The sequence below is a fragment of the Talpa europaea genome, assembly GCF_964194135.1.
Source record: "Talpa europaea genome assembly, chromosome: 1".
In the NCBI taxonomy this organism is placed as follows: Eukaryota; Metazoa; Chordata; class Mammalia; order Eulipotyphla; family Talpidae; genus Talpa; species Talpa europaea.
Window position 1 is genome coordinate 57,172,596 of NC_140073.1, and position 22,128 is coordinate 57,194,723.

General features: G+C 43.2%; 1 protein-coding gene across 1 annotated transcript in view; it reads right to left on the reverse strand.

Annotated features, from left to right (window-relative positions):
- Nucleotides 1–16,167, reverse strand: part of ME3 (malic enzyme 3) — a gene marked incomplete at its 3' end in the record, with an annotated part of 220,180 nt that extends 204,013 nt beyond the window's left edge. The window contains exon 1 of the mRNA XM_084250209.1: nucleotides 15,976–16,167. Within this exon, the coding sequence (XP_084106335.1) occupies nucleotides 15,976–16,158 (183 nt within the window). The 5' untranslated portion in view covers nucleotides 16,159–16,167. The remainder of the gene's footprint in view (nucleotides 1–15,975) is intronic.
- Nucleotides 16,168–22,128: the final 5,961 nt, after the last annotated feature.

Below are 22,128 nucleotides of genomic sequence, written 5' to 3' on the forward strand. Positions count from 1 at the left end.
ACAGCTGGTAAGCAGCACAGTGGCATCTGTAATCTAGGTGTGAGGAGCTGTGAGGTACAGCAGTGATCTACAGAGGAAGCGAGAAGCTGAAGATCTGGACAAGGGATGCCGCTTGCCTCCCACGGTTCTTGCTTCTACATAAGGAGTAAAAGAAGGATAAAAGGGAGTTGAAAGTGAGCAAATCAGCAGGCTCCCCAGTGTACTTCAAGCCTGGCAGTGGCTGGGTCTTACCCACAACTAATGCCCACACATGCACAGTTAATGAGTCCTCAGGAACTCAGTCAGTCAACAATGTCGTGTCGCAGTTGTGCTGTGTGTGAAGCACCAAACCAGGTTCTGGGGCTTGTAAGAGCTGAGCCAACAGTCACTGTCTGGGAGGGATCCTGTAACAGTGGGTGAGATAAAAATAAAAGCAAAACCCCTCGTCACAGGAGCGTGATAAGGGCCACTATATGGAAACAACATGGGGTTGCAATGGAAAAAGCCTATATTTGGTGTGGAGCTGTCAGGGAGGATTTCCAGAGGAAGGGACACTGGAGTTGTCACAGCAAGGGACGGAAAGGACCAACGGGCACAAATAGCTGGAAAAGAACAGGCTGGTGCAATGTAAGAATTGTTACACGTTTGGGGTAGATGGGGCTCATGGAGATGGGGCGGTAGAGATGAGCAAGCTAGATTGAGACTCCCACCCCCTAGGCGGGTCCCAGACATTGTGCTCAGTGGTCTGAACTTGGTAGTCCCTGCAGGAAAAAGCCACGGAAAATGTTTTTGAAAAGAGTACTCATGTTTTAAAAATGTCTTCTGGTGGTGAAGTAGAAGTTGGGTTGGGGGAAGGAGAAATTGGAGACAGGGAAGTAAATAGTCCACAGAAATGCCCAGATAAGAAAGATGAGTTTCTGAACTATGCTTGCGTGTGTGTGCGCACATGTGTGCATGTGCTCATGTACACACACACACACATCACTGGTTCTACCTCTACTGAAACACATTGGCATGGCTAACTCTGGCTTCCAGCACCCATGGGAGCCCCCCAACCTGGCTGGTTCCTCCGGGGTTACCTTGGAAAGATCATATACTCTTCCTTCTCTGATGTGGTAAACCCAGATGACTTTTATTCCCAGACTAACATCAAAGCCAGAGTTTGAGGTGATTAAAGACTGTCTGTGAGGCTGTGGTACTGGAAACTTCCTTCCAAGCAATGTCAGTGCAGGGAAGGCTGTGTGACTGGACACACACACAGTACCCCACCACGAGCACCACAACTGCATTTCAATCAGCTATTGGACCTTTAATGGCAATTACAGCCACCAAGGGAAATGGAAATCTGCATTTACTATTGATTTTTATAAACAAATGGAAAAAATATATACAGATGCACTGAAGGAAATAAATCATATTTAATGTGCTTTTGTTAAAATAAAAGCTTTTAATGGAGAAAAGAAAGAATCCCTTGTGGTGTGTAGGGCGAGAGTAGATGACATATTATCTTTCCAATTTCTGTAACTCTTACTAATATGTCAATATTAGTAAAAGGGCAAGGAAGCGATGAGCAATTACTGGTGTCTATGATAGGTCAGATATTGGGCTAAGCACGCTTAACCAGTTTAGATATATATTACCATTCCTAATCCTCAAAATAACATTGTGAGGTTGGAATTATTGTCCCACATAGACAGGAGACCAGGAAGGAAAGATCAGTAACCTTCCCAAGATCACCCAGCAAGTGGCAAGGGCAGGATGCAAAGCTACCTTCCTTGAATTTCCAAGGCTGAGCGCCTTCCATTTCACTCCCCTGCTTATCTCCTTATAGAAATGTGAACGGCTGTACCTCCATGGCTGACGGGGAAGTCCCCGAGGAGGTCTTTCTCAGAAGGGCTATGTCTTATCTCCAGAGACCATTTGACTGGAAGGAGCCTCAGAAGTGATCACATCCAGTTTCCCAGACACAGAAGCTGAGAAAGGGTGTGGGTCACTTCCAAGGTCCCACAGGTGAGGAAAGTGCTGCTCCGTCTGTTGCTGAGGTCTCCTCTCCCCCCGGCCAGTGTTTGCTGCTTTATCGGGCTGAGGCTGCCTATCTTAGGAGTTCCTGTCCCACAAAAGTTTAATGTTCTTGTTGACTTTATAAATGAGATTTCTATCCTTGCCTGCCTCTCTAAAGGAGCTGTAGAAGTAATACCATTTCCTTTGCAGATTTGCTCAATGTAAATGCAGGAATTGAGGCTTACTAATGTCAATAATCTGCTTCTACAAGATCCTACATGAGAATGAATAGGAAGGGATTAAATCACATCAAAATGGTTTTATTTACAATTAGTGTTGGGTATCTTGAAATACAAACTCCCACCCAAATTTTTATCCCAAAGATATACATCTCTCCCGCACGGTGCCATAACCATTTCCTGCTGGCATGAAAATATACATCTAAGCACTGTATCCAGGATATAAATGACAGCTTTGATAGGAACTGCTCAGGGGACACCCTTGTGTGGTGATTCCTGTTCTTCATTTCTGGACCTAAACTTTCTATTTGGTCTGTATTCAAAGCTAACTATCTCTTGAAGGAAAAAAAAAAAAAAGAATTTGTAAGCTCAGTTATGCAGATCTCAAATATGTCTTGAACAGAAATCACCTCTATTTTCTACAAACTGATTGGTAAAGAGAATAAAAATGAAGCTCCATAATAAAGTAGAAAGCCTCAAGGTCAAAGAAACCTAAATATCCCCTCAAATTAAGTTATAAATGTAGTTTGCTCTAAGAACCACATGATTCAAGCTAAGATGGCAGATAATTGGGACACAGTCCTCCACCTATGCTTGGCATAGGTGGGTGAGCAGGGACAGGTGTGTTTAAGTGATGCAAGAAGAGCAAACAGACATGACGAGAATCAGAACCCCCTCTCTGGGCCTGAGATCTATGATTCAGAAGAGAGCAAGTAAACAAGAGGACAGAACCTTACTATAGTTTAGGAAGAAGAAACAATAAAAGCAAGACTGCATGACAGTCTTTTGGTGTCCTGGCCAATTCCTGCCAGGAGAGTTCGGATTTGGTGGAGATCCACAGAGTATATTAAAAGCTTCAGCCATAAAAGTTAAGTTCGGTTTGGAGATTTAAAAAACATGGGGTTTCCCAAGGTAGAAGGCCTCTAGGTCTTACTTCTTTCAACCTTCGAGCTAGAGCAGTGGAGGTGAGAAACTGATCCCACTGTCGCAATAGCTTTAATGTGTGACTAACATGTGCTCAAATAATTTTATCTGGGGTCACAGGCTTCTTGCTCTGACTGGACAGTTCGAGGCCATCAGCCTATGCTTGGCTTTCCCAGGGGCTGCCTTATCTGTTTAAGCAATGTCAAGACCCACCAACATGTATCCAGAAATATTCATTCTGATCTTGAGCTATTACCCATCAGAGACTTCTCTCCTCACTCTCCTCCTGGTTTTCTTTAACCGCTCCCTAGCCACCATGTTATATCTTCAACTATGTTCTCCAACATGACACATGATTCAGTTCCTCTTGTTCTCCACCAGTAGCCCACCTCCCCATGCAGATTTTCTTCTCTCTCTTATGGCTTGGTGTCTCCACCATATATATTCCAGGACAAATGCCTCCCTTTCAACTTGGTCCCAGGATCCCATCTCCTAGATGAGAGACCCTAGACTTGAGCACTTCATCCTGATGGAAAGAAATGGGGAGGAAGGTATTTCTGAATTTCAGAGGCCAATAGCATTATGTTCAACAACTGGGGAGTATACACAATATGCATTTTGTTTCATTGGGGTCCATAAAAAGTATGTGTTATTACATCTCAAAAGAATAAATATATAACATATATTTAAATTAAGTTTACTATTCAGTATCCCTTATGCAGTTCTAACAGACTAAGTACAATGCCTGACACTGAGTAGAAAAGAAGGAGAAAAGTTTTCTCACTCACTTAGGGAGGAAAATAAGAAAGCAACAGTAAAATTAACAGCACAGTTTAAGACAGGAATGGAATTATAACACAAAACCAAAGGAAAGTACTTAATTAAAGGTTATTTGGCCAAAAAATACTAATATAACAGCTCCTGTCTGAGTGGGCAAAAAGGAATTACACTTGAGTGGCAAAGCCCATGACATAAACGTTTCCCTCTTGGATACTGGGGCTCTCTGAGGTCTATAAACCACCAACTAAATGGATGCAAACATGTTTACAGTCTTCCTCCTTTGAAGCTACAGTAATATGAAATGTTTACAGTGTTAGCTGCCAATAAAAATATTCACCCTTTTGAAAAGGAACTGAATTAAAGACAATCATTACAGTTACGCTATACAGACTAAGTTATACAAGATCAAACACTTGGGAAAACTGCTAGTGTAAAACCAAAGATCTTTTATAATATCATAAAAATTGCAAGGCTATCAACCTCCCAAGGATTTTTCATTCTGGGAGACTTGATTTCTTGTTTTCTTCATTGCACTTTCTACAACATCTGAAAACTTCATGGCGAGAGTCATATCATGTGACAGATGACCTTGCCCAAATGATATGAAAAAAACGTATGGAGAAAGAAGAGTTTTTTTGCAATGGTATTCTGTTGCTGATTCTATTAAGTCTTTGCCTCTTTTAAAAATCTTTAAACATGTCATTGAGATTTTTATTGGAATAGCATTGAATTTGTATATTGCTTTTGGCAGGATGGACATTTTAATAATGTTAATTCTTCCAATCCATCAGCAGGGGATGTCTTTCCATTTCTTTATGTCTTCTATTTCTTTTAACAGTGTTTTATAATTTTCTTTGTATAGGTCCTTCACCTCTTTTGTTAGGCTTATTCCCAAGTATTTGACACCTGGGATTACATCAAACTGAAAAACTTCTGTACAGCAAAAGAGACATTAACCAAAACAGAGAGACATCCCACTGATTGGGAAAAAAATCTTTTCACTCCATTCAACTGATAAGGGACTGATCACAAAGATATACAAAGAAGTCACAGGACTCAGCAAAAATAAAATAAACAATCCAGTCAAGAAATGGACAGACAACCTAAAAGACATTTCTCCAAAGAGGAAATGCAAATGGCCAACACACATATTCAACATCCCTTATTGTCAGGGAAATGTAAATCAAAACCACACTGAGATACCACCTTATACTAGTAAAAATGGCACACATCAAAAAAAAACAAGCAACAACAAATGCTGGCGAGGATGTGGTGAAAAAGGAACTCTCCTGCATTGCTGGTGGGAGTGCAAACTGGTCCAACCACTATGGAGAGCTGGGTGGGGGTTCCTCAGTCTACTCAATATGGAGCTACCACGTGACCCAGCAATTCCACTCCTAGGGATCTACCCAAAGGACACAAACACATTGATTCAAAAGAGCACCTGCACCCATATGTTTACTGCAGCACTATTTACAATGGTGAAACCTGGAAACAACCCAAATGCCCCAAAATAGATGACTGGATCAAGAAGATGTGGTATATATACACAATGGAATATTATTCAGCAATCAAAAAAGAGAAACTCATGCCATTCGCAGCAACATGGATGGAGCTAGAAGGAATTATGCTCAGTGAAATAAGCCAGAAGGAAAAAGAAAAATATTGGATGGTTTCACTTATAGCAGGAATATAGGGGAACCCAATAAGACATCAGCGTAAAGAAATAATAACAGTACAAAACACAACAAAGCAAAAACGGACAATTATAAATCAGAGACATCCTGCAGGGGAGGAGGAGGGAGAGGGAAGGGGGGGAGGAAGAAGCACAGGGGACTGAGGTGATGGTGCACGGGTGCATTGGGGAAGGAACCTCTATGGGGACTACACCTGAGGGGGTGGGGGGAAGCAAATATTATTTAAAAATGAACAATGTAAAAAAATAAAAAAAAGTAATTAAAAAAGTAATTTAAAAGTAATTTAAATCTTTAAACAGCCTTTAACCTTGACAAGTGGCTGGCACTGGGTCAAACCAGCTAAGAAAATCAATCCTAAGGTTTTTGTTTTTCTATTTTTCTTCTCCAGAAATCATGGTTTAGAAAGACAAACCAGAACACAACACAGAGAGAAGTAAGCTAAATTTCAATCTAATGGGGAAAATGACAGCATTTTGCCCACCAAAAGCCAAATCTGTGAAAAGTTTATACTGAATTAACTTTAAATCCTTGTTTCTATTCCACCTAAGTCCTCTCCAAAAAAATAGAGAAAGGAACGGAAAAAAAAAAAAAAACAGAGGAAGGAAGTTCCCATCTAGAAAAGATATTTTCCAAACTATGAACATTATGAAAATTCATTCCATTTTATTATTATTTTTCCAGGGGACTGCAGGACAATATGGAAGGGCATCTCCTGAACTTCCAAAACTGTGAAGAGTCTCGCTCATGACTTTCTGATGCAGCAGTGATGCTGGCTGCTGCACAGAAAGGTTGGCCACAATCCAAACTGATAAGAACTAATGTACATGTATATCAGCAAGGCAGTGCCTTCTTTCCACTTGGGAGATAATATTATAACCGCAGTATTGCTCTCTGAGAACAAAACTAGAACAAGGATGGTTATGTCGACAAAGGCCAAGGACACCAATGCTCATAATAAAACACTTCAAAGAAAAAGGTCTCAAGTCAGTAATTCCTCACATTTTTATTAGTCCCTAAATACTCCTTAAGGAATTTCATGTTCTGAAAAATTTTGCATTTATGGTAATTTATTTTCCAATGTTTAAGACATATATAAATACCAAGCAGAACTTCTGATACTGGCACGAAATAATTAGCATTAATAGTTTTATTGTGTTCAATTCTAGACAAAAGAACATGATTTTCTGGCTAAGCAGTGTAAATTCATGATGGATAAATATTAGGTTTGTATCATGGTTTTTTAATATTAAAAATAAATCTTGGACTCTCATTGTTCTACTATGGAGCTTAAGGAATTCTAGAAGGATTCTGGAAACACAGTCCTCTCCTTCCTCAATGCCTCTGTATCTGTGTCCTCCTCACCATTGATCATATCAAGTCTTCTTCAGTCCCTCATGAAAGTTAAATTCTATCTTATCTAGTGTCACTGACACTGCTCTTTTCTCTGGGGTTGGAGTCTGTCTACAGCTCAAATCCTATAGTGTCACTTTTCAGGATTCCCCTCACCTTCAGGACTAACGTCAGACACTTTCCAGGCAACAAGCAGCCCAGATCCTCATCTATGTCTGCCTCCTACATTGCACTCCAGCCCCATTACATTCATGCTCTGTCCTCATCAGAATCACCTATGGTTCCTCACACACCATGCAGTTTTGATATATTTACTTGAATTATCTTTCCTCCACCTTGTCTTCCAGGGAAATCTATATATGTGTACTGCTATCTATCTATATATGGCTTATTGGTGGCACTGTATATTCTGCTGCTCCATTTCATGTTCAACCACAAAAGGTGGCTATCCTTACACCTTCTCTCAGTGTTTGACCTAGACAGCTTCTCCACTGCCACCTTCATCTGCCAACTCCACCTCTTCCATCTGTGTCAGCTCTGACAACACTGCCTCAGAGTGTTTCTGCTCACCTCTCCTATGCTCCCCTGGCACCCATATACACGATCCTCTCATCACTCACCTAATGGGTTGTTAGTCTACTTACTAACTGGTCTCCACCTCCATCCCTCTTCCACCCTAAGTTTCTCGAAGGCAAAAGAAATGTATTCACCATTAGGTTTCCTGCCTAAAATATGATAGGTACTAGGAAAATGTGTATTGAATAAATGTAATAAATAAATAAGTCTTGGGAGAATTCCAGGAATTTACAGGGTGAATGGAAGGCATCAGGTGGTCTTTAAAGTTCCCGCCAATGTCCAGATTCTGATTCTAATAGAGCCCATGGGGTAAAGCCTGTCAGTAGTGAGAAGCAGGGAATGCCCTTGTCAGGAGTTGGCAAGACTCTGGAGCACCAGAGTGCATGCAGTAATTTCCGGGGAGACTGCTTGAGCAGGAAGTGTCAGGTTAGCAAGAGTCAAAGATGTGGCCCTAAAACCAGATGGTCTGGGTTCAAGACCCAACTCTACCATTGTTTGTTGCTAAACTAACTTACCACCTCAAGACTTAGTTATTTTTTTTTCTTCTGTAGTATAATAGGATACTGTAAAAGGTTATGATATTGTATTAAATGAAATCGTGTATAGAAACTGCTTAGATGAATTCCTGGCACACTGTATGTCAAAAAAATGCTAACTCACAATTATTAGTTGCATTTCTTCAATAAAACATTTCATCACTAAAAGAAATTCAGCAACACAGGGATCTAGGTTGGAACCCTCAACACCTTGTTCAAAAATCAGAGAAGGGGGGATGGAGCCTGTTTGCTATATGTGGGGACCCAGCTTCACTTTAGCCAGGAGGGGCTCAGCAGCCCTTCTCCTGGTGGGGAAGTCACCGGACAGCGAGTGAATCAGAAGGGATGTCAACTTGGACAGATGCTGTCTCCCTTCTCCCATTTTCTGAAAAGATAAAGGCAAACAAAGCACTACCAGACCTGCCTTCTCCAGGGAGCCACACATTGAGGAGTATATTTCACAATCAATTATGCTACAAGCTTCATGTGGATCATGACCAAATAACAATACAGAATCTAGACAATATACTTTCACAAAAATAACATTCTCAAGTTGCGAATCGTTCAACTCTATCCCCTAAGGTCCCTCTAGCTTTCAATATCATTTTTAAAAGTAAATGCAGCTTTGATTTTCTCTTATTCAAGTTTCTCAAAAGCTGATGATCTTTCCCTCAAAAATCTCTCTCCTCAAATGACTGAGTACATTTTACTCTTTTCTGTATTTCAACCAGGCTGCCAGGCAACCATTTGGGTACACAATGAATGTGTGCTTTTAACCACTGACCTCAGCACCCCCAATTAGAGGATACCCTTAGATTTCATCACACAATCATAGAGCATCTTTTGTGCCTTGCATCAGAGGGGCAGTCAGACACCATCCCAAAGGATTTCCCAGTGAACTTTCTACACATCAAAGTGAAAGTTTGGGAGCTATGATCCATGTCTTTGCAAACAAAAGTGCTGCACATTAGTGATCCTTTTGCAAAGGCCATACAAATCAAAAGCTGCCCCCTCCCCACTGTAAGACTGGCATTTGGAAAGAAGAGGATGAAAGAAACCTTTGGTAAAATTAACCAAAATACAAAGTAAGGTAAAGCCATGACCCCCAGAGCCTACAAAGGACCAAGAAGACCAAGACAAACTGGAAGCAGGGAGACTGGAGCAGAGCCTGAAAGCATGTCCAGAGACACTCCATAAACACAGCCCAGACTTAGACTAGCACAGATGGCAGCCCACCCAAATTTGAGTCAGACAACACATATTTCTGTGTAGGATTTATCCTCCGGCATTACTCCTTACATAATTTAGATAGTGCTATTTACAATTGTTTTTAGAATAGGCAGCAGGTGTCCTATGGGAATCAAACATATTGCCTTCAGTAGATAACTTCATGTAGGCAAACTTAGCAATAAGACTATTTCAAAAGGATTTCTACAGGATAGGAATGCCATCCTTGGGTTACAGATGGGTCAACTTCCAAAAATTGGTCTGAATGTCATTTACATTTCAATTCCCAATTCCCAACGGAAACTGTTACCTAAAATTGAAAAGACAATAGAATATTAAAGAAAATTATCTGAAAAGAAAGTAAATCTCTCATTATTGCACTGTCCCAACACAGTCATTTTCACACATTCACTTCCAAGTATTTTCACAGAGTTACATTTTTTTACAGCAACACTCATAGGTACAGATCCATTTAATATTTTGCATTTTGAATTAATAAAAGTCAGGATTTCAGAAATCTTCATAATGAGCACATAAACACTAACTTAAAAGGAATATACTTTCTTTGGAGAAACTCAACTATTTATAATAATATGTTTAGGAGAAAACACTTCCTGAACATCAACTTCATGTTCCAAGAATTGTAAATTTCCCTCAGTGCTCTGACATCCCATCCCATGCCACCTTGATCTTCTGAGCACTGAGAGATAAGGGTCTCCCTGGTATGTTGTCTTACATGAGGCTGCTGTAACAAAATACCATAGATTGGGTGGTTTAAGCAACAGAAATTTATTTCTCACACTTCTGGAGGCTTTAGAAGTTTAAGATCCAGGTTTTAGTCAATTTACTTCTTGGGAGGACCCTGTCTTCTGCAGATGTCAGTTCCTCACTGTATTTTACATGACAGAGCTGGAAAATGATTGTCACCTGTCTCTACTTACAAGGGCACTAATCCCATCATGAGGGGATCCAATTGATTTAATCACCTCCAAAGGTCCCACCTTCCAAATACTGTCACATTGTTATGCTTAGGCTTGAACATATGAATGGGGGTCCAGACATGCTCAGTGCACACTATGTGGTTTCCCTCCTCAGGGGTGCTGCGGGTGGGGGAAGCAGAGCAGGAGTGGTAGCCTCGAGGACTCAGAGGCTGGGAGTTCTAATAAGTTAGAGATACTGAGACAAGCTGGGGTCTCCTACTTCTGGTCTGTTTCCTAGACCTCCTCCCCCCCACACTTTGTGTTTTTCCATGAATATCCAGCATGTTCCTATTATCTTTGTTATTAGGGCATTGTCTGTGTCTCCTGAATAGGGCCTCTTTCTTCCAGGGCCTGTTTTTTTTTTTTGTTTTTTTTTTAATAATTCTTAATTTTTTTTAAAGATTTATTTATTTATTTATACAAGCACTGAGTATAGTCAGAAGCACGGGAGGGTGAGAGAATTCACCAGAGACAGAATGGGGAACAGAACAGGCAGACCGATGAAATACACTGCTGAGGGGAGCAGCGGGAGAGACAGGAAAGGTCTGTCGCGCCATGTGGGACCCTCGCCGGTGGCCGGGGATCGAACCGGCGCTGCAGAGGCTGCGGCAGCTTCGCAGCCCAGTGCTCAACCGCTGCGCCACCAGGGGAGGCCCTCCAGGGCTTGGTTTAATGCTGGTGAAACTGGAAAAACTGAGCTCTGTGCTGTACTCTCTGGCCTTCACGCTAGGTGGACATCTAAGCTCACCAAGGGCTGATGTGATTCACCCACACTCCAGACAGAGGCAGTCCTGGGCATGATGACCCCACCGAGGGAGTCTCTGGAGGAGCAGAGGCACCAGGTGAAAGGAGGGGGATTTGGTGCAAAGGGAGGGTAAAGGGAAGGGATGAGAGAAAAGGGCCTCTGTAGAGGCTGCAAATGATTCATTCATTCAAAACCTTTTTCATTAAGCATCAACCATGGGTCAAGCACTGTTCTAAGTACCTCAGATACATCAATAAGCAAACAGACAAAAATTCCTACTCAAATGAAGCTCACATTATCGCAATAAAATACCAAAAATACCCATAGTAAACAAAAAAATTAAATATTATGTTGGAAGTTTCAAAAACTATGAGGGAAAAATAGTTCATGTTAAGAGGTATAAAGAAGGTTGAAAGTACTGTTTACGGTTTCCTATGGACCGCTCAGAGTAGGAACCACTGAGAGAGTGTGAAACATTGAAGAAGGTTAGGGTGTGAACCATGTGACTGTCTAGGGACGTGTGTTCTAGGTCGAAGGAACAACCAGTACAAAGATTGCAGGGAGGTCTTTAGAGTATCAGAGGAACAGCAAAAAGGCCAGTGAGGCTGTGGGTGAGGCTGAGGCCACAGAGGGTCAAGTTGTGCAAGGTTTATAAAGACTGATTTCACAGGGCTTTGAGCAGAAAAGTGACATGCTCAAACTTAGTTTTAAAAGAATTGCTCTAACTGTTGTGTGAGAACAAACAAGGTGCACAGGAGAAGCAGGAGACAGCGGGGGGAAACTGCTGTCATCACCCAGAGACAGACCAAAATGGCTGGGGGTGGGGTGGGGAGCTGCAGTGAGCAGGGCTTGGATTCCAGATCTGGTCTGAAGCTAATCAATAGGATTTTCTGGTGAGCTGGACAAGGAGTCTGAAAGGAAAAACACAGTAAAGGTTGTGTCCAATGTTTAGCCTTGCTCGCCTCACAGAAGAGTGGGTTGAAAGAACAAGACTGGAGCTTGGGAGATGAATGAAGAGGTTCTTACATATATAGCATGATAAGATGAAGTGGGAGAGAACAAGGCTTGTGGTAATAGAGATGTAGACAAATTGGGTTGATGGATTTTAAAGGATGTGGTAAAACAGACAATAAAAAAATATATAAATGCTTCACAAAACAAAAGAACAAACAAAAGGAAAACAAACTTTTAGACTACAAAAACAAAGTAATTATTACTAAAAGGGATGGGGAGGTGGTGTATATAAATCGGGTATAAGGGATGGATGGAAACAAGCCTTTTAGAGGTGAGCATAATGTAGTGACTACCTGATGTATGCTGATATATACAAGTCTGCACATGAAACCTACGTAGTTACTTTAATAAAAATGCTTCAGGTTAAGTATTTCGTGGCATTTTCCTCAATAGCCATTCTCTCTCTCAATTATGCAGAACGTCAGCTGAGTATATGTGTGCCAACTAAAGATTACATTTCTAGGTTCTCTTGCAGTGAAGAGTGACCTATGACCAAGTTTTGGCTCATCAGATGTGAGTGAAGACCAAATCGTGCCTTTAAAAGGCATTTCTCCTTCACAATGGCTTCACTGTGGAGTCCATGGTAGAGGCCAAAGCAGCCACCTTCAACCACAAGTTGTATGATACACACTAAGGAAGGTAGAGTGAAATAAGCAAGCCACTTGCTGACCGGTGACGGTCTACCAGGACTTGCTCACAAGGAAGGCATATGCTTTTATCTTGTTTAAGCATCTGTATTTCGGGTAAACTCTCTTACAAATTTTCTAAACTGTAGTCTAAATAATGTAAGTTTCTTGAGCTGTTTCAAGTACAAAGTCTTACCATCAATGTTGCCAGTCCCATGAAGCTAGGACAGTATTTGATAGGTAAGGCTTTACTTTTAACTGCCTCTGGTTGTTAGTTCTTAAAATACCTGAAGCCTGAGTTTTAAATTGCTGAGTCACTGATAAGATACTAAGTTTAGAATAAATTGCTGCTTATGTAACTTTTTTTTTTTTAAGATTTTATTTATTTATTTTTGCATAGAAGAACTGGGGTGTAGGCCAGAGGATCAGGGAGGGGAGTGGTGAGAGGATATATACCAGAGACAGCACATGGAGCAGAACAGGCAGATCTACTGGAAGACACTGCTGAGGGGAGCAGCAGGCGAGACAGGAGAGGTCTGCTGCGCCATATGTGGGTCAGCTCCCTGGTCTGGGATCAACTCAGACTGTGGAGGTGAAAACATTGAAACGTAACCCCTATGCCACCAGGGAGGCCCAACTAATATGTTTTCTTTTTTAATAATCCATTACTTCTCTTTTAATCCAGGAGGCCCAATTGAGTATCACATTTAAAGACAAGGAAGACATATTTATCATATGCCTTTGGGGCATAAAACACCATCACCAACAAACTCCTAATTCTCCACACAATCCAGCCATCATCTCCTGATTGATGAGTCAAGTGAGAGACTCACCCCACCCAAAGGAAGATCAATTTCTAAGCTGGCATGAAACAAAGACATATACTTTAATTGAAGGTAACTCTTAGTTGTGTGAGAGTCTAATAAATCACCACTGAATTCAGCCACAGATGTGCAGCCACCACTACAGTGCTGGCTAATAACCTTCAATGTTCACTAATCCAAACACATCAAGTCTGCAGAAGGTGGTCACCCAAGGCTCTGAGAGCCTCACTGCATGAAAAACTCTGGTCACAATCACAGTGATCTGAATGAGCATCCTTCCATTCCTTCTGTGCCTGACTGGCCAGCTCAAGAGACCAAAAACCTACAGAGAATCAGCTGAAGAAGGGCCAGTGGAAATTTATGACAAAAATCATCATCGTATGTATATGGGTGGGTCAAAGGGAAAGGGTCAAAGGGAAAGATGATTCACACCCCTCCAGTCAAATGCCCTAAAGTCTGGGAAGATTACAGTCAAATATGTGTATTCCTCTGAATTAGCCATTTCTAGGCCTTTCTATAGGCAATGAGAGCAGGAGGCAAACTGTAAGGTAGTGATATTAAGGTTAATAAAGTTGAGAGGAAAGAGGTCCTAATGGAATTGAGGACCTGCATCAACTGACTTCAGGATAGTACAAACAATTTTCAACATCATGAGCTCAGGTTCCCTAAATTTATGGACAACATCCTATTTATATCATTTAGGAGGACAGGGACAGGGGACAGAGCAAGACAACCTTTAGGGATCCACCAGCCCAAGGCTATAGGAAACACAGAAAAGACAAACATTCTAACCCTCCCTTTATTTTCTTAATTATTCACAAAGCAGCAGGTACAGATTGGTAGTATGCTAGTAATTCAAGGCAATTATTGTCAAAATTACCAGAGTTTGCAGTGGGAATTTATTGTTTTGCTTTCTGGCATCCATCCCTCTTCTCCCTGATGACAGTGCATGGATTTATTGTGAGAACCACATCCCCTTTATTCTACAGCAGCTGAGGTGGGTGACCCAACCTTTAAACCCTATATTTATGAGGATGAAGCTGACATTACAGAAGAAAAGCAGAGCGCTAGAGAGAGAACCTGCATCCTCAGGGGTGTCATCTAGACTGCTGGGTCAAGCCTTGCCTGCAACCCTTCCTCCAGATATTTTCAGTTAAAGAAATATTTTATTTACCTAAGCCAGTTTCAGCTGAGTTTTCTAACACTTTCTACCAAAGTAATTCAAATTCATAAAACATTTTAAATAGTCCAAAGTAATAATATACCAAGGATTTAGGGTCTCTTCTAAGGGAGGTAAGAGGGTGATAGTTGGAAGCTGAGAGAAAGAATATTTTTCTTAGCTTCTATTAATTATACAGGACATAGTAACAATAGTTAGCATCTATATAATTGTTCGTAGTTCTCAAAAATGCCTCATCACATGTATTTCCTCAATTGAATCTCACAACTGAGTCACAAAAATTATTACAATTTTATTTTGTGGTAATGATTTATCACGTTTTATATAGTTTAAATATGATTTTAAATTCAATGATTAACCTGATTATCACAAAAATTCAATGAGGTGGGAACAGTGAGTCTGTCATAGTATTTACGTTAGGCAAAAGAAAGTCAAACCTCAGAGAAATTCTGTAAGATGCCTCTAACAAGATGCCCCAGTTACAGGTGGGATAGGGAGACAGTCTCAAAGCTAGATCTCCTTCTTCCTGGGTTTTCACACACCCTTTGTTTCTCAGCTCAATCCTTTGAACCAATAACATTAACACTTACTCCAGAAAGAAATGTGCATGCTCTTAGGCACAATGCTAGCAACGGGCTGCCCTTGATCAAAGCACCAAAGATCCAATCTGGACTCCAGTTCTCTGATCAGAGCTAGCTGGTGACCTTGAGCTCGTGTCCTTTGTCTTGTTTTCTCACTTGTAAAAGGAGAGGTTTTAATTACGATCTCTGCTGCCCCTTCAAGTTCTGTAATTCTAGACTTTCCTGTTCCTACTTCCAAATTAATCTTTTCTTCAGAATAATAATTCAAACTTTAATTGCCATTTGCTCTCAGCAGTGTTGGGTACTAGCCTAAGAGCTCTACGTCCACTCTCTCTTTAAAACTCACACTCTCCCTGAAAGAACTGTCTCTCCTTTACAAATAAGGAGCTTGGGCAGAGGTTAAATGAGCTGCCCAAGACCCGCAGAATTAGCACGAATCAGAGGACATCTGATCCCAGGCCAGCCTGGCGCGGGGACCTCAGCCCAGTCTATGCTGTTCTTGCAGGAAAAAGCGCGCTCCCCGCATTTCTGGCCTCCTGTCCCCACGCAGACCAGGGGTGGGGAGAAGCCACGCCGAGTGCACAGCCTCTCGAAGGCAAAAATGGAAAACTACTGGAAAGGCGCCTGCGAGGAGCCTTCCCCTAGCCGGGGCGGGGCGTCCTTCCTCGCCCGCCGGCGCCCTGGATCGGGACGACCCCACCCTCGGGGGCCTTTACCTTGTTGAGATGCGGGTTCCGGGTCACGTCGTACCCGCGCTTCTTCATGGGCACGGGGCGCGGGCGGCCGGGCGTCGAGTGGCACCGGCGGGTGGGCGCGGGGGGCACCCCGAGGGCCCAGACGCCGCGGGCCCCGCGGGGCAGGAGGGCCGGTCGCGCGCAGGTGCCCAGCGCCGCGCCCATGGTCCTCGTGCAGACCCGGTCCCGGGAGAAGCCAAGGTCAGGGGCACCTTCCGGCCTGGCAGCGCCGGGTGCGCACCGCTAGGCACCTGGCCGGACGCCCGGGCGCCGCGTCCTCGGGGAGAGTGCGGGGGTCCCCAAGGCTTCAGGGCGCCAATCCCGTCCTGCTCAGCCGCCACCTGCGCGCCTCCGCGCGCCCGCTGCGCGCAGGCCTGGCCGAGCGTGGGCAAAGCGAAAGCAGCACAGGAAGCAGATTCGGTGCGGGTGATACCCCGCGCCTCCCACCCGCACCCATGCCCGCAGGGAGAGGAGATTGCCAGGCACGCTGCCCCAGAACCTGCAGCCCAGCTCTATGGCTGGCCTGAGTCTCCTCCTGCCCTACCCGCCTAAGCGAAGATCTAGGCAGCTCTTTTGTGGGCAGGAGGGAGAAGGCGCAGAGGTCGCTTGTGTCTCTCCTGCCTCGGGCTGCACGCTGCAGGGGCCTCGGGAGCACTAGGCTGGTGCACTCGGGAAAGAGAGGTGTTGGGACCCACCGTTTGTTAACACACGGGGTTTGCCTTGAAGGGGCACCTCTTAAGCGACCGCATGTGCCCCTCCAGTGACAAAAAGCTTAGAATGTCCCCGAAGCCTCTTCATATTGACCAGCTGAATGCACAGAGGTGCTTAGGAATTTAGGGATCCACATGCCCCTTTACTATTCTCACCATTCCGGGAAGGTCCTGGCTGCCGGATTCAGAGTAGAAATCCTCAGGCTCCTGGTGTTCAGTATTGCATCACTCTGGCCAGTATAATAGCCATCAGCCACATGTGGCTTTATAAAATTAAATTAAATTAAATAGACTAAAATTAAAATCTAGCTTCCTCAGCTACACTAGTTACATTGTGAACGTTCAAGAGCTGCCTGAACATACTGGCTATGGAATTGGACCATAGAGATTGGAACATTTCATCTTTGCAGAAAGTTCCATTGCATTGCTGATAAAGGGCTCACAGTTACTAAGAGAGCTTTTGGGGACTCAAGGGGCCCTGCCATGGATTGCTGGGACTAGACGAGTACCTTGGGGTCCATCTAGTCCCTAATTTAATTTTATTTTTTAAGGATTTATATATTTATTTATGCATATAAGAACTGGGGTACAGGCCAGAAGTGGGGGGGTGAGAAGATTCACCAGAGACAGAGTGGGGAGCAGAACAGGCAGACTGACTGAAATACACTGCGGAGGGGAGCAGCGGGTGAGGCAGGAGAGGTCTGCTGAACCATGTGGGTTGCTCCCTGGCCGGCGGGGCTTCGAACTTGTGCTGCAGTAGCTGCAGATAGCTTCAGAGTTCTGACACTTACCTGTTGCGCCACCAGGGAGGCCCCCCTAATTTAATTTTAAACTTTCTCCACACAGTAGCCAAGAGACTCCCTTGAAAGCAAACGTTTTCTGTGGAATAAAATCCACACTCTTTTGGGTGCCTACATGTGATCCCAAAATGTGACTACGAACTTCTCAGGCTCATCCCACTCTGTTCCACCCCTCGCTGAACTCTAGTCACACTTGCTCCTCTGTTTCTTCCCCAGAGATGCCACTCCATATTTGTCTATTTTTGAAATGCTCCTTCTCTCACATCTCCACTAAGTGGTCAGCTCCAAGACTTTCTCCACTCCATCCAAGCTGGCCTCTGCTAGGAATTATATAGTGAAGAGTGTTCCCTTTAAAGAACTTACACAGTCAGTAATTGGCTGTTTTTGTAATTGTTCATTGCCCATCTCTCCCCATGAACATTAATGTGCCATCACAGGCTAGCTCAGTGATAGGCGGGAAGTGACAGCTACTTTCATGAGACTTGTGACCCTCTCAGGCCGACTACTGGGCAGATGACGTGGTCCTGCATTACTCCCCTTCAAGGCCCGCCCAAGGACAGCCCTCCCAAATGTGTGCCCTGAACGTGGTCTGAGCACAAAGCAGGAATCATGATGATTCAGGCCGAGGGTGGCCTGAATTTGAGTTCCCTCCTCGCCTCAAGTCTCTCCCGATTCCAGTCCAGTCTTCACGGTGCTGCTCTACTGATCTGTATAAAAACAGTACTCTTCAAAACATATTTGAACATACCCGGGGGGCCTCCCTGGTGGTGCAGGGGTTAAAGACAGCACTATCCAGCTACTGTCAGCCACCACAGCACAAGTTGGATCCCCTGGCCAGGGAGCAACCCATATGGTGCAGTAGGCCTCTCCTGTCTTGCCTGCTGCTCCCCTCAGAAGTGGATTTCAGTAGATCTGTGTGTTCTGCTGCCCACTCTCTGGTGAATCCTCTCAGCCCCCTGTACCTCTGGCCTACACCCCAGTTCTAGTATGAAAGGAAGAAAGGAAGGAAGGAAGGAAGGAAGGAAGGAAGGAAGGAAGGAAGGAAGGAAGGAAGGAAGGAAGGAAGGAAGGAAGGAAGGAAGGAAGAAGAAAGAAAGAAAGAAAGAAAGAAAGAAAGAAAGAAAGAAAGAAAGAAAGAAAGAAAGAAAGAAAGAAAGAAAGAAAGAAAGAAAGAAAGAAAGAAAGAAAGAAAGAAAATGCCCAGTAAGGGAATGGATGAGAAAATCAGTGTGGTTGAGGAGGCATAAAACCCGGAGGCCACACTGGTCTGGACAAAGCGGAACCGTCTCCTACTCTACAGGGAGCTCCCAAATCAAGAAGCCTGGAGAATCACCCCACACCTGCCCTAGGAGAGGCTCCTGAGCGGCTCTGCCTTGCGACCTGCCTCCCAGGTGCACCTGGGGGTCTGAGCAGCCGGGTGTGCCGTGGTCCAGGAGCGTGGTCCTCGCCCAGGAAGAGGATGAGGTTCCAGGAAAATGACAAGGCCCGTGGGTTGACCATGGATCCATGTCTTGCAGCAGGGGAGAGAGATGTGGGGGGAGGGGGGGATTGTATGTGCATTTTTTGGAGGGAGGGTCACAGCTAAGGGGAGAAATAACTGTAGAAAGATGACCCAGATGTCAGAAAATAGAGGGGGGTGGGGAGAAAGAAAATACCTGGTGGGGATTGGAGATGGAAGTAAAATGCAAGTTTCCAGGCTCTGTCAAGGGAGATTCTAATTCAATAGGGTTTAAATGCCCGGAGTCAGATTTCCTCTTGGAATGCAGATTCCTATAAGCTCACAGGTCATTAAAAAAAAATGAAACAATTTTGATTCATAATTTTGGATGCCTGAAACCAAGAATATCATTGACACTCTTCTCTCTGCACTGTTTTTTTTTTATTTGTGCATCTCTCTGCCAGTTAGCAGACATCTTAAAGGCAGAAACTGTGTGTGTCTGTTTCCATTTTTGATACCTCGCACATTATCCACTTATCAAAAAGTGAACATTTACTGCAGTCTACCTTCTCTGGATATATTGACCTTTCCCTCCTTGGAGGACATTTAATGGGGAACCTCAGTGACTTGAAACTCACTTAGAAACCGGAATGCAAAGGGCAAAGTTTCCCAAATAAGCCAAAACAATTTTTATACAGTTCAGTCACTGCCGCACATTCAGTTTACATCAAAGGATCACCCCCATGTCTCAAGTGTAACTTCATTCTCTTAACCCAAACATAATTCTAACAATACTGTTTTTCTTTTGAGTGTGCTTAATCTTTATTTAGCCAAGATAAAGAAAAGTGCTACTGGTGGGTTCACCAGGGGCAGCCGCAGAAGGCAGAACAAGAGGAGGCGTCTGCTCTGCTCTCAGATTGCTCAGGGGCTTCCTCCAGGTTGTCCTCCTCTGCTGGGAGTGCTAATGCCGCCTCCACTGGCAGAGAGGGGGAGAGAGGAAGCAGTGGGCAAGCAAGTCTACTTTAGGGAAGTGGCATGGAAGTGGCCCACATTACATCTACTTAGAATTTTTGGTGAAAACCAAGTCACATGGTCACGTCAAGCTTCAGGGTCGCCTGGAAAATATGGTCTCTGGCAAAAAAGGCATGTATGTGCTCTAGCAAAGTGTGCTGAGGAGGCTGCTACTAAAAGAAGAAGGGGAATATAGTTTCTGGGGACTAGTAACTACAAATCTAATTATAATACTTATTTTCTACGCAAGTGCTTGGCATAGAGTTGAGGCTCGGGAACTGTTAGCTATTACTGGCGCGTGTGGTTTCCATCTTGGTCTCACAGCAACTTCCTTACTTTTATTGCTAACCTAAGATTACAGAGGCCAGGTTCAGAGCCATGAAAACTTCCAGAACTTCTCTCAACCCTGCACAATCCCGAACAACTCTGAGTTCCTTAAGCTTGCCGGTCCTGTGGTCCAGACCAGCGTTAGAGAGAAATAGTCTTCATAATTTGTCTTGGCCCTTCTGTCTGCACATCCCATCTACTGACTTCTGCCATCTGTGCTGTTCTGCTCTTGGCGCTGCAGCAAAGTGTCTCATTTCTCATCCTGGTCAGAGTTACCACTTTCCTAGTGCAGTTACAACATTTGCTTTCCCATTTGGATTACATTCTGGATTACATTTTCCCATTTGGATTACATTCTGTCGCCCTGCTAAGTGGAGTTTTATTTATTTATTTGTTTGTTTGTTTGTTTGTTTGTTTATTTACTTATTTTTGTACATTGTTTGCTTGCTTTTCTCAGGTGTAGTCCCCATAGAATTCCCAACACCAAGTCACCCCTGCACCATCACCACAGTCCCTTGTGTTCTTCCTGCCTCGCCCTGGTCTCTTTCCCTCCCGCTCCCCTGCAAAATGTCTCTGATTTGTACTTGTCTTTTTATTGTTTGGTTTTGTTGTGTTTTTTGTTATTATTATTATTAGTAGTAGTATTTTCCCCTTGGTCTCTCATTTGTTTCCACTATATTCCTCCTATAAGTGAAACCATTTGATATTTTTCTTTTTCCTTCTGACTTATTTTTTCATTAACATATCATTGCATCTCCAGTACCTGTACCTGGCACAGTATTTGGCATTAAGGATGCACTTGTTTATTAAATTTGAAAAACTGATAGAAATCAAATTAGTGCATAAACTTTTTTTTTCTCCATGTCCCACTTTTTTTTTCTGAATTTATCTGAATTTCACTTTCTTTTTTTATTTTTATTTTTATATTCCCCATACAATTGCAACCCCCTTATTTGACCCCAATCCCTCCCCCACACCCCATAGTGTGTCTCTGGTTCATAGTTGTTTGTTGATTTTGATTTTTTTCTTTCTTATAGTTATTCTTTTTCCTGGTCCCTTATTTAGGTTTTCTAGATTCCTGCTATGAGTGAGACCAGCTGGTATTTTTCTTTTTCTTTCTGGCTTATTTCACTGAGCATGATCCCTTCCAGCGCCATCCATGTTGCTGCAAATTGCATGTGTTTATCTTTTTTGAATGCTGAGTAATATTCCATGGTGTATATGTACCACATCTTCTTGATCCAGTCATCTATTTTTGGGCATTTGGGTTGTTTCCAAAGCTTAGCTATTGTAAATAGTGCTGCTATAAACATAGGGGTGCAGGTGCTCTTTGGAATTAATGTTTCTGTCCTTTGGGTAAATACCTAGGAGTGGAATTGCTGGGTCATATGGAAGCTCTATCCTTAGTAGGTTGAGGAATCTCCACACAGCTGTCCATAGTGGTTGAGCAGTTTGCACTCCCACCAGCAGTGCAGGAGAGTTCCTTTTTCTCCACATCCTCCCCAACATTTGTTGTTGCTAGTTTTTTTGATATGTGCCATTCTCACTGGTGTGAGATGGTATCTCATTGTAGTTTTGAAGGGAATGGAGGCATCACTCTCCCAGATTTCAAACTATGCTATAAAGCCATAATAATCAAAACTGCATGGTATTGGAACCAGAACAGACACATGGACCAATGGAACTGAATAGAAAACCCAGAAATAAACCCACAGATTTATGGTCAACTAATCTTTGACAAAGGAGCAAAGAATATGCACTGGAGCAAAGAAAGTTTGTTCAGTAAATGGTGCTGGGAAAACTGGGTCACTACATGCAAAAGAAGAGTGCATAAACTTCTAAGGACTGA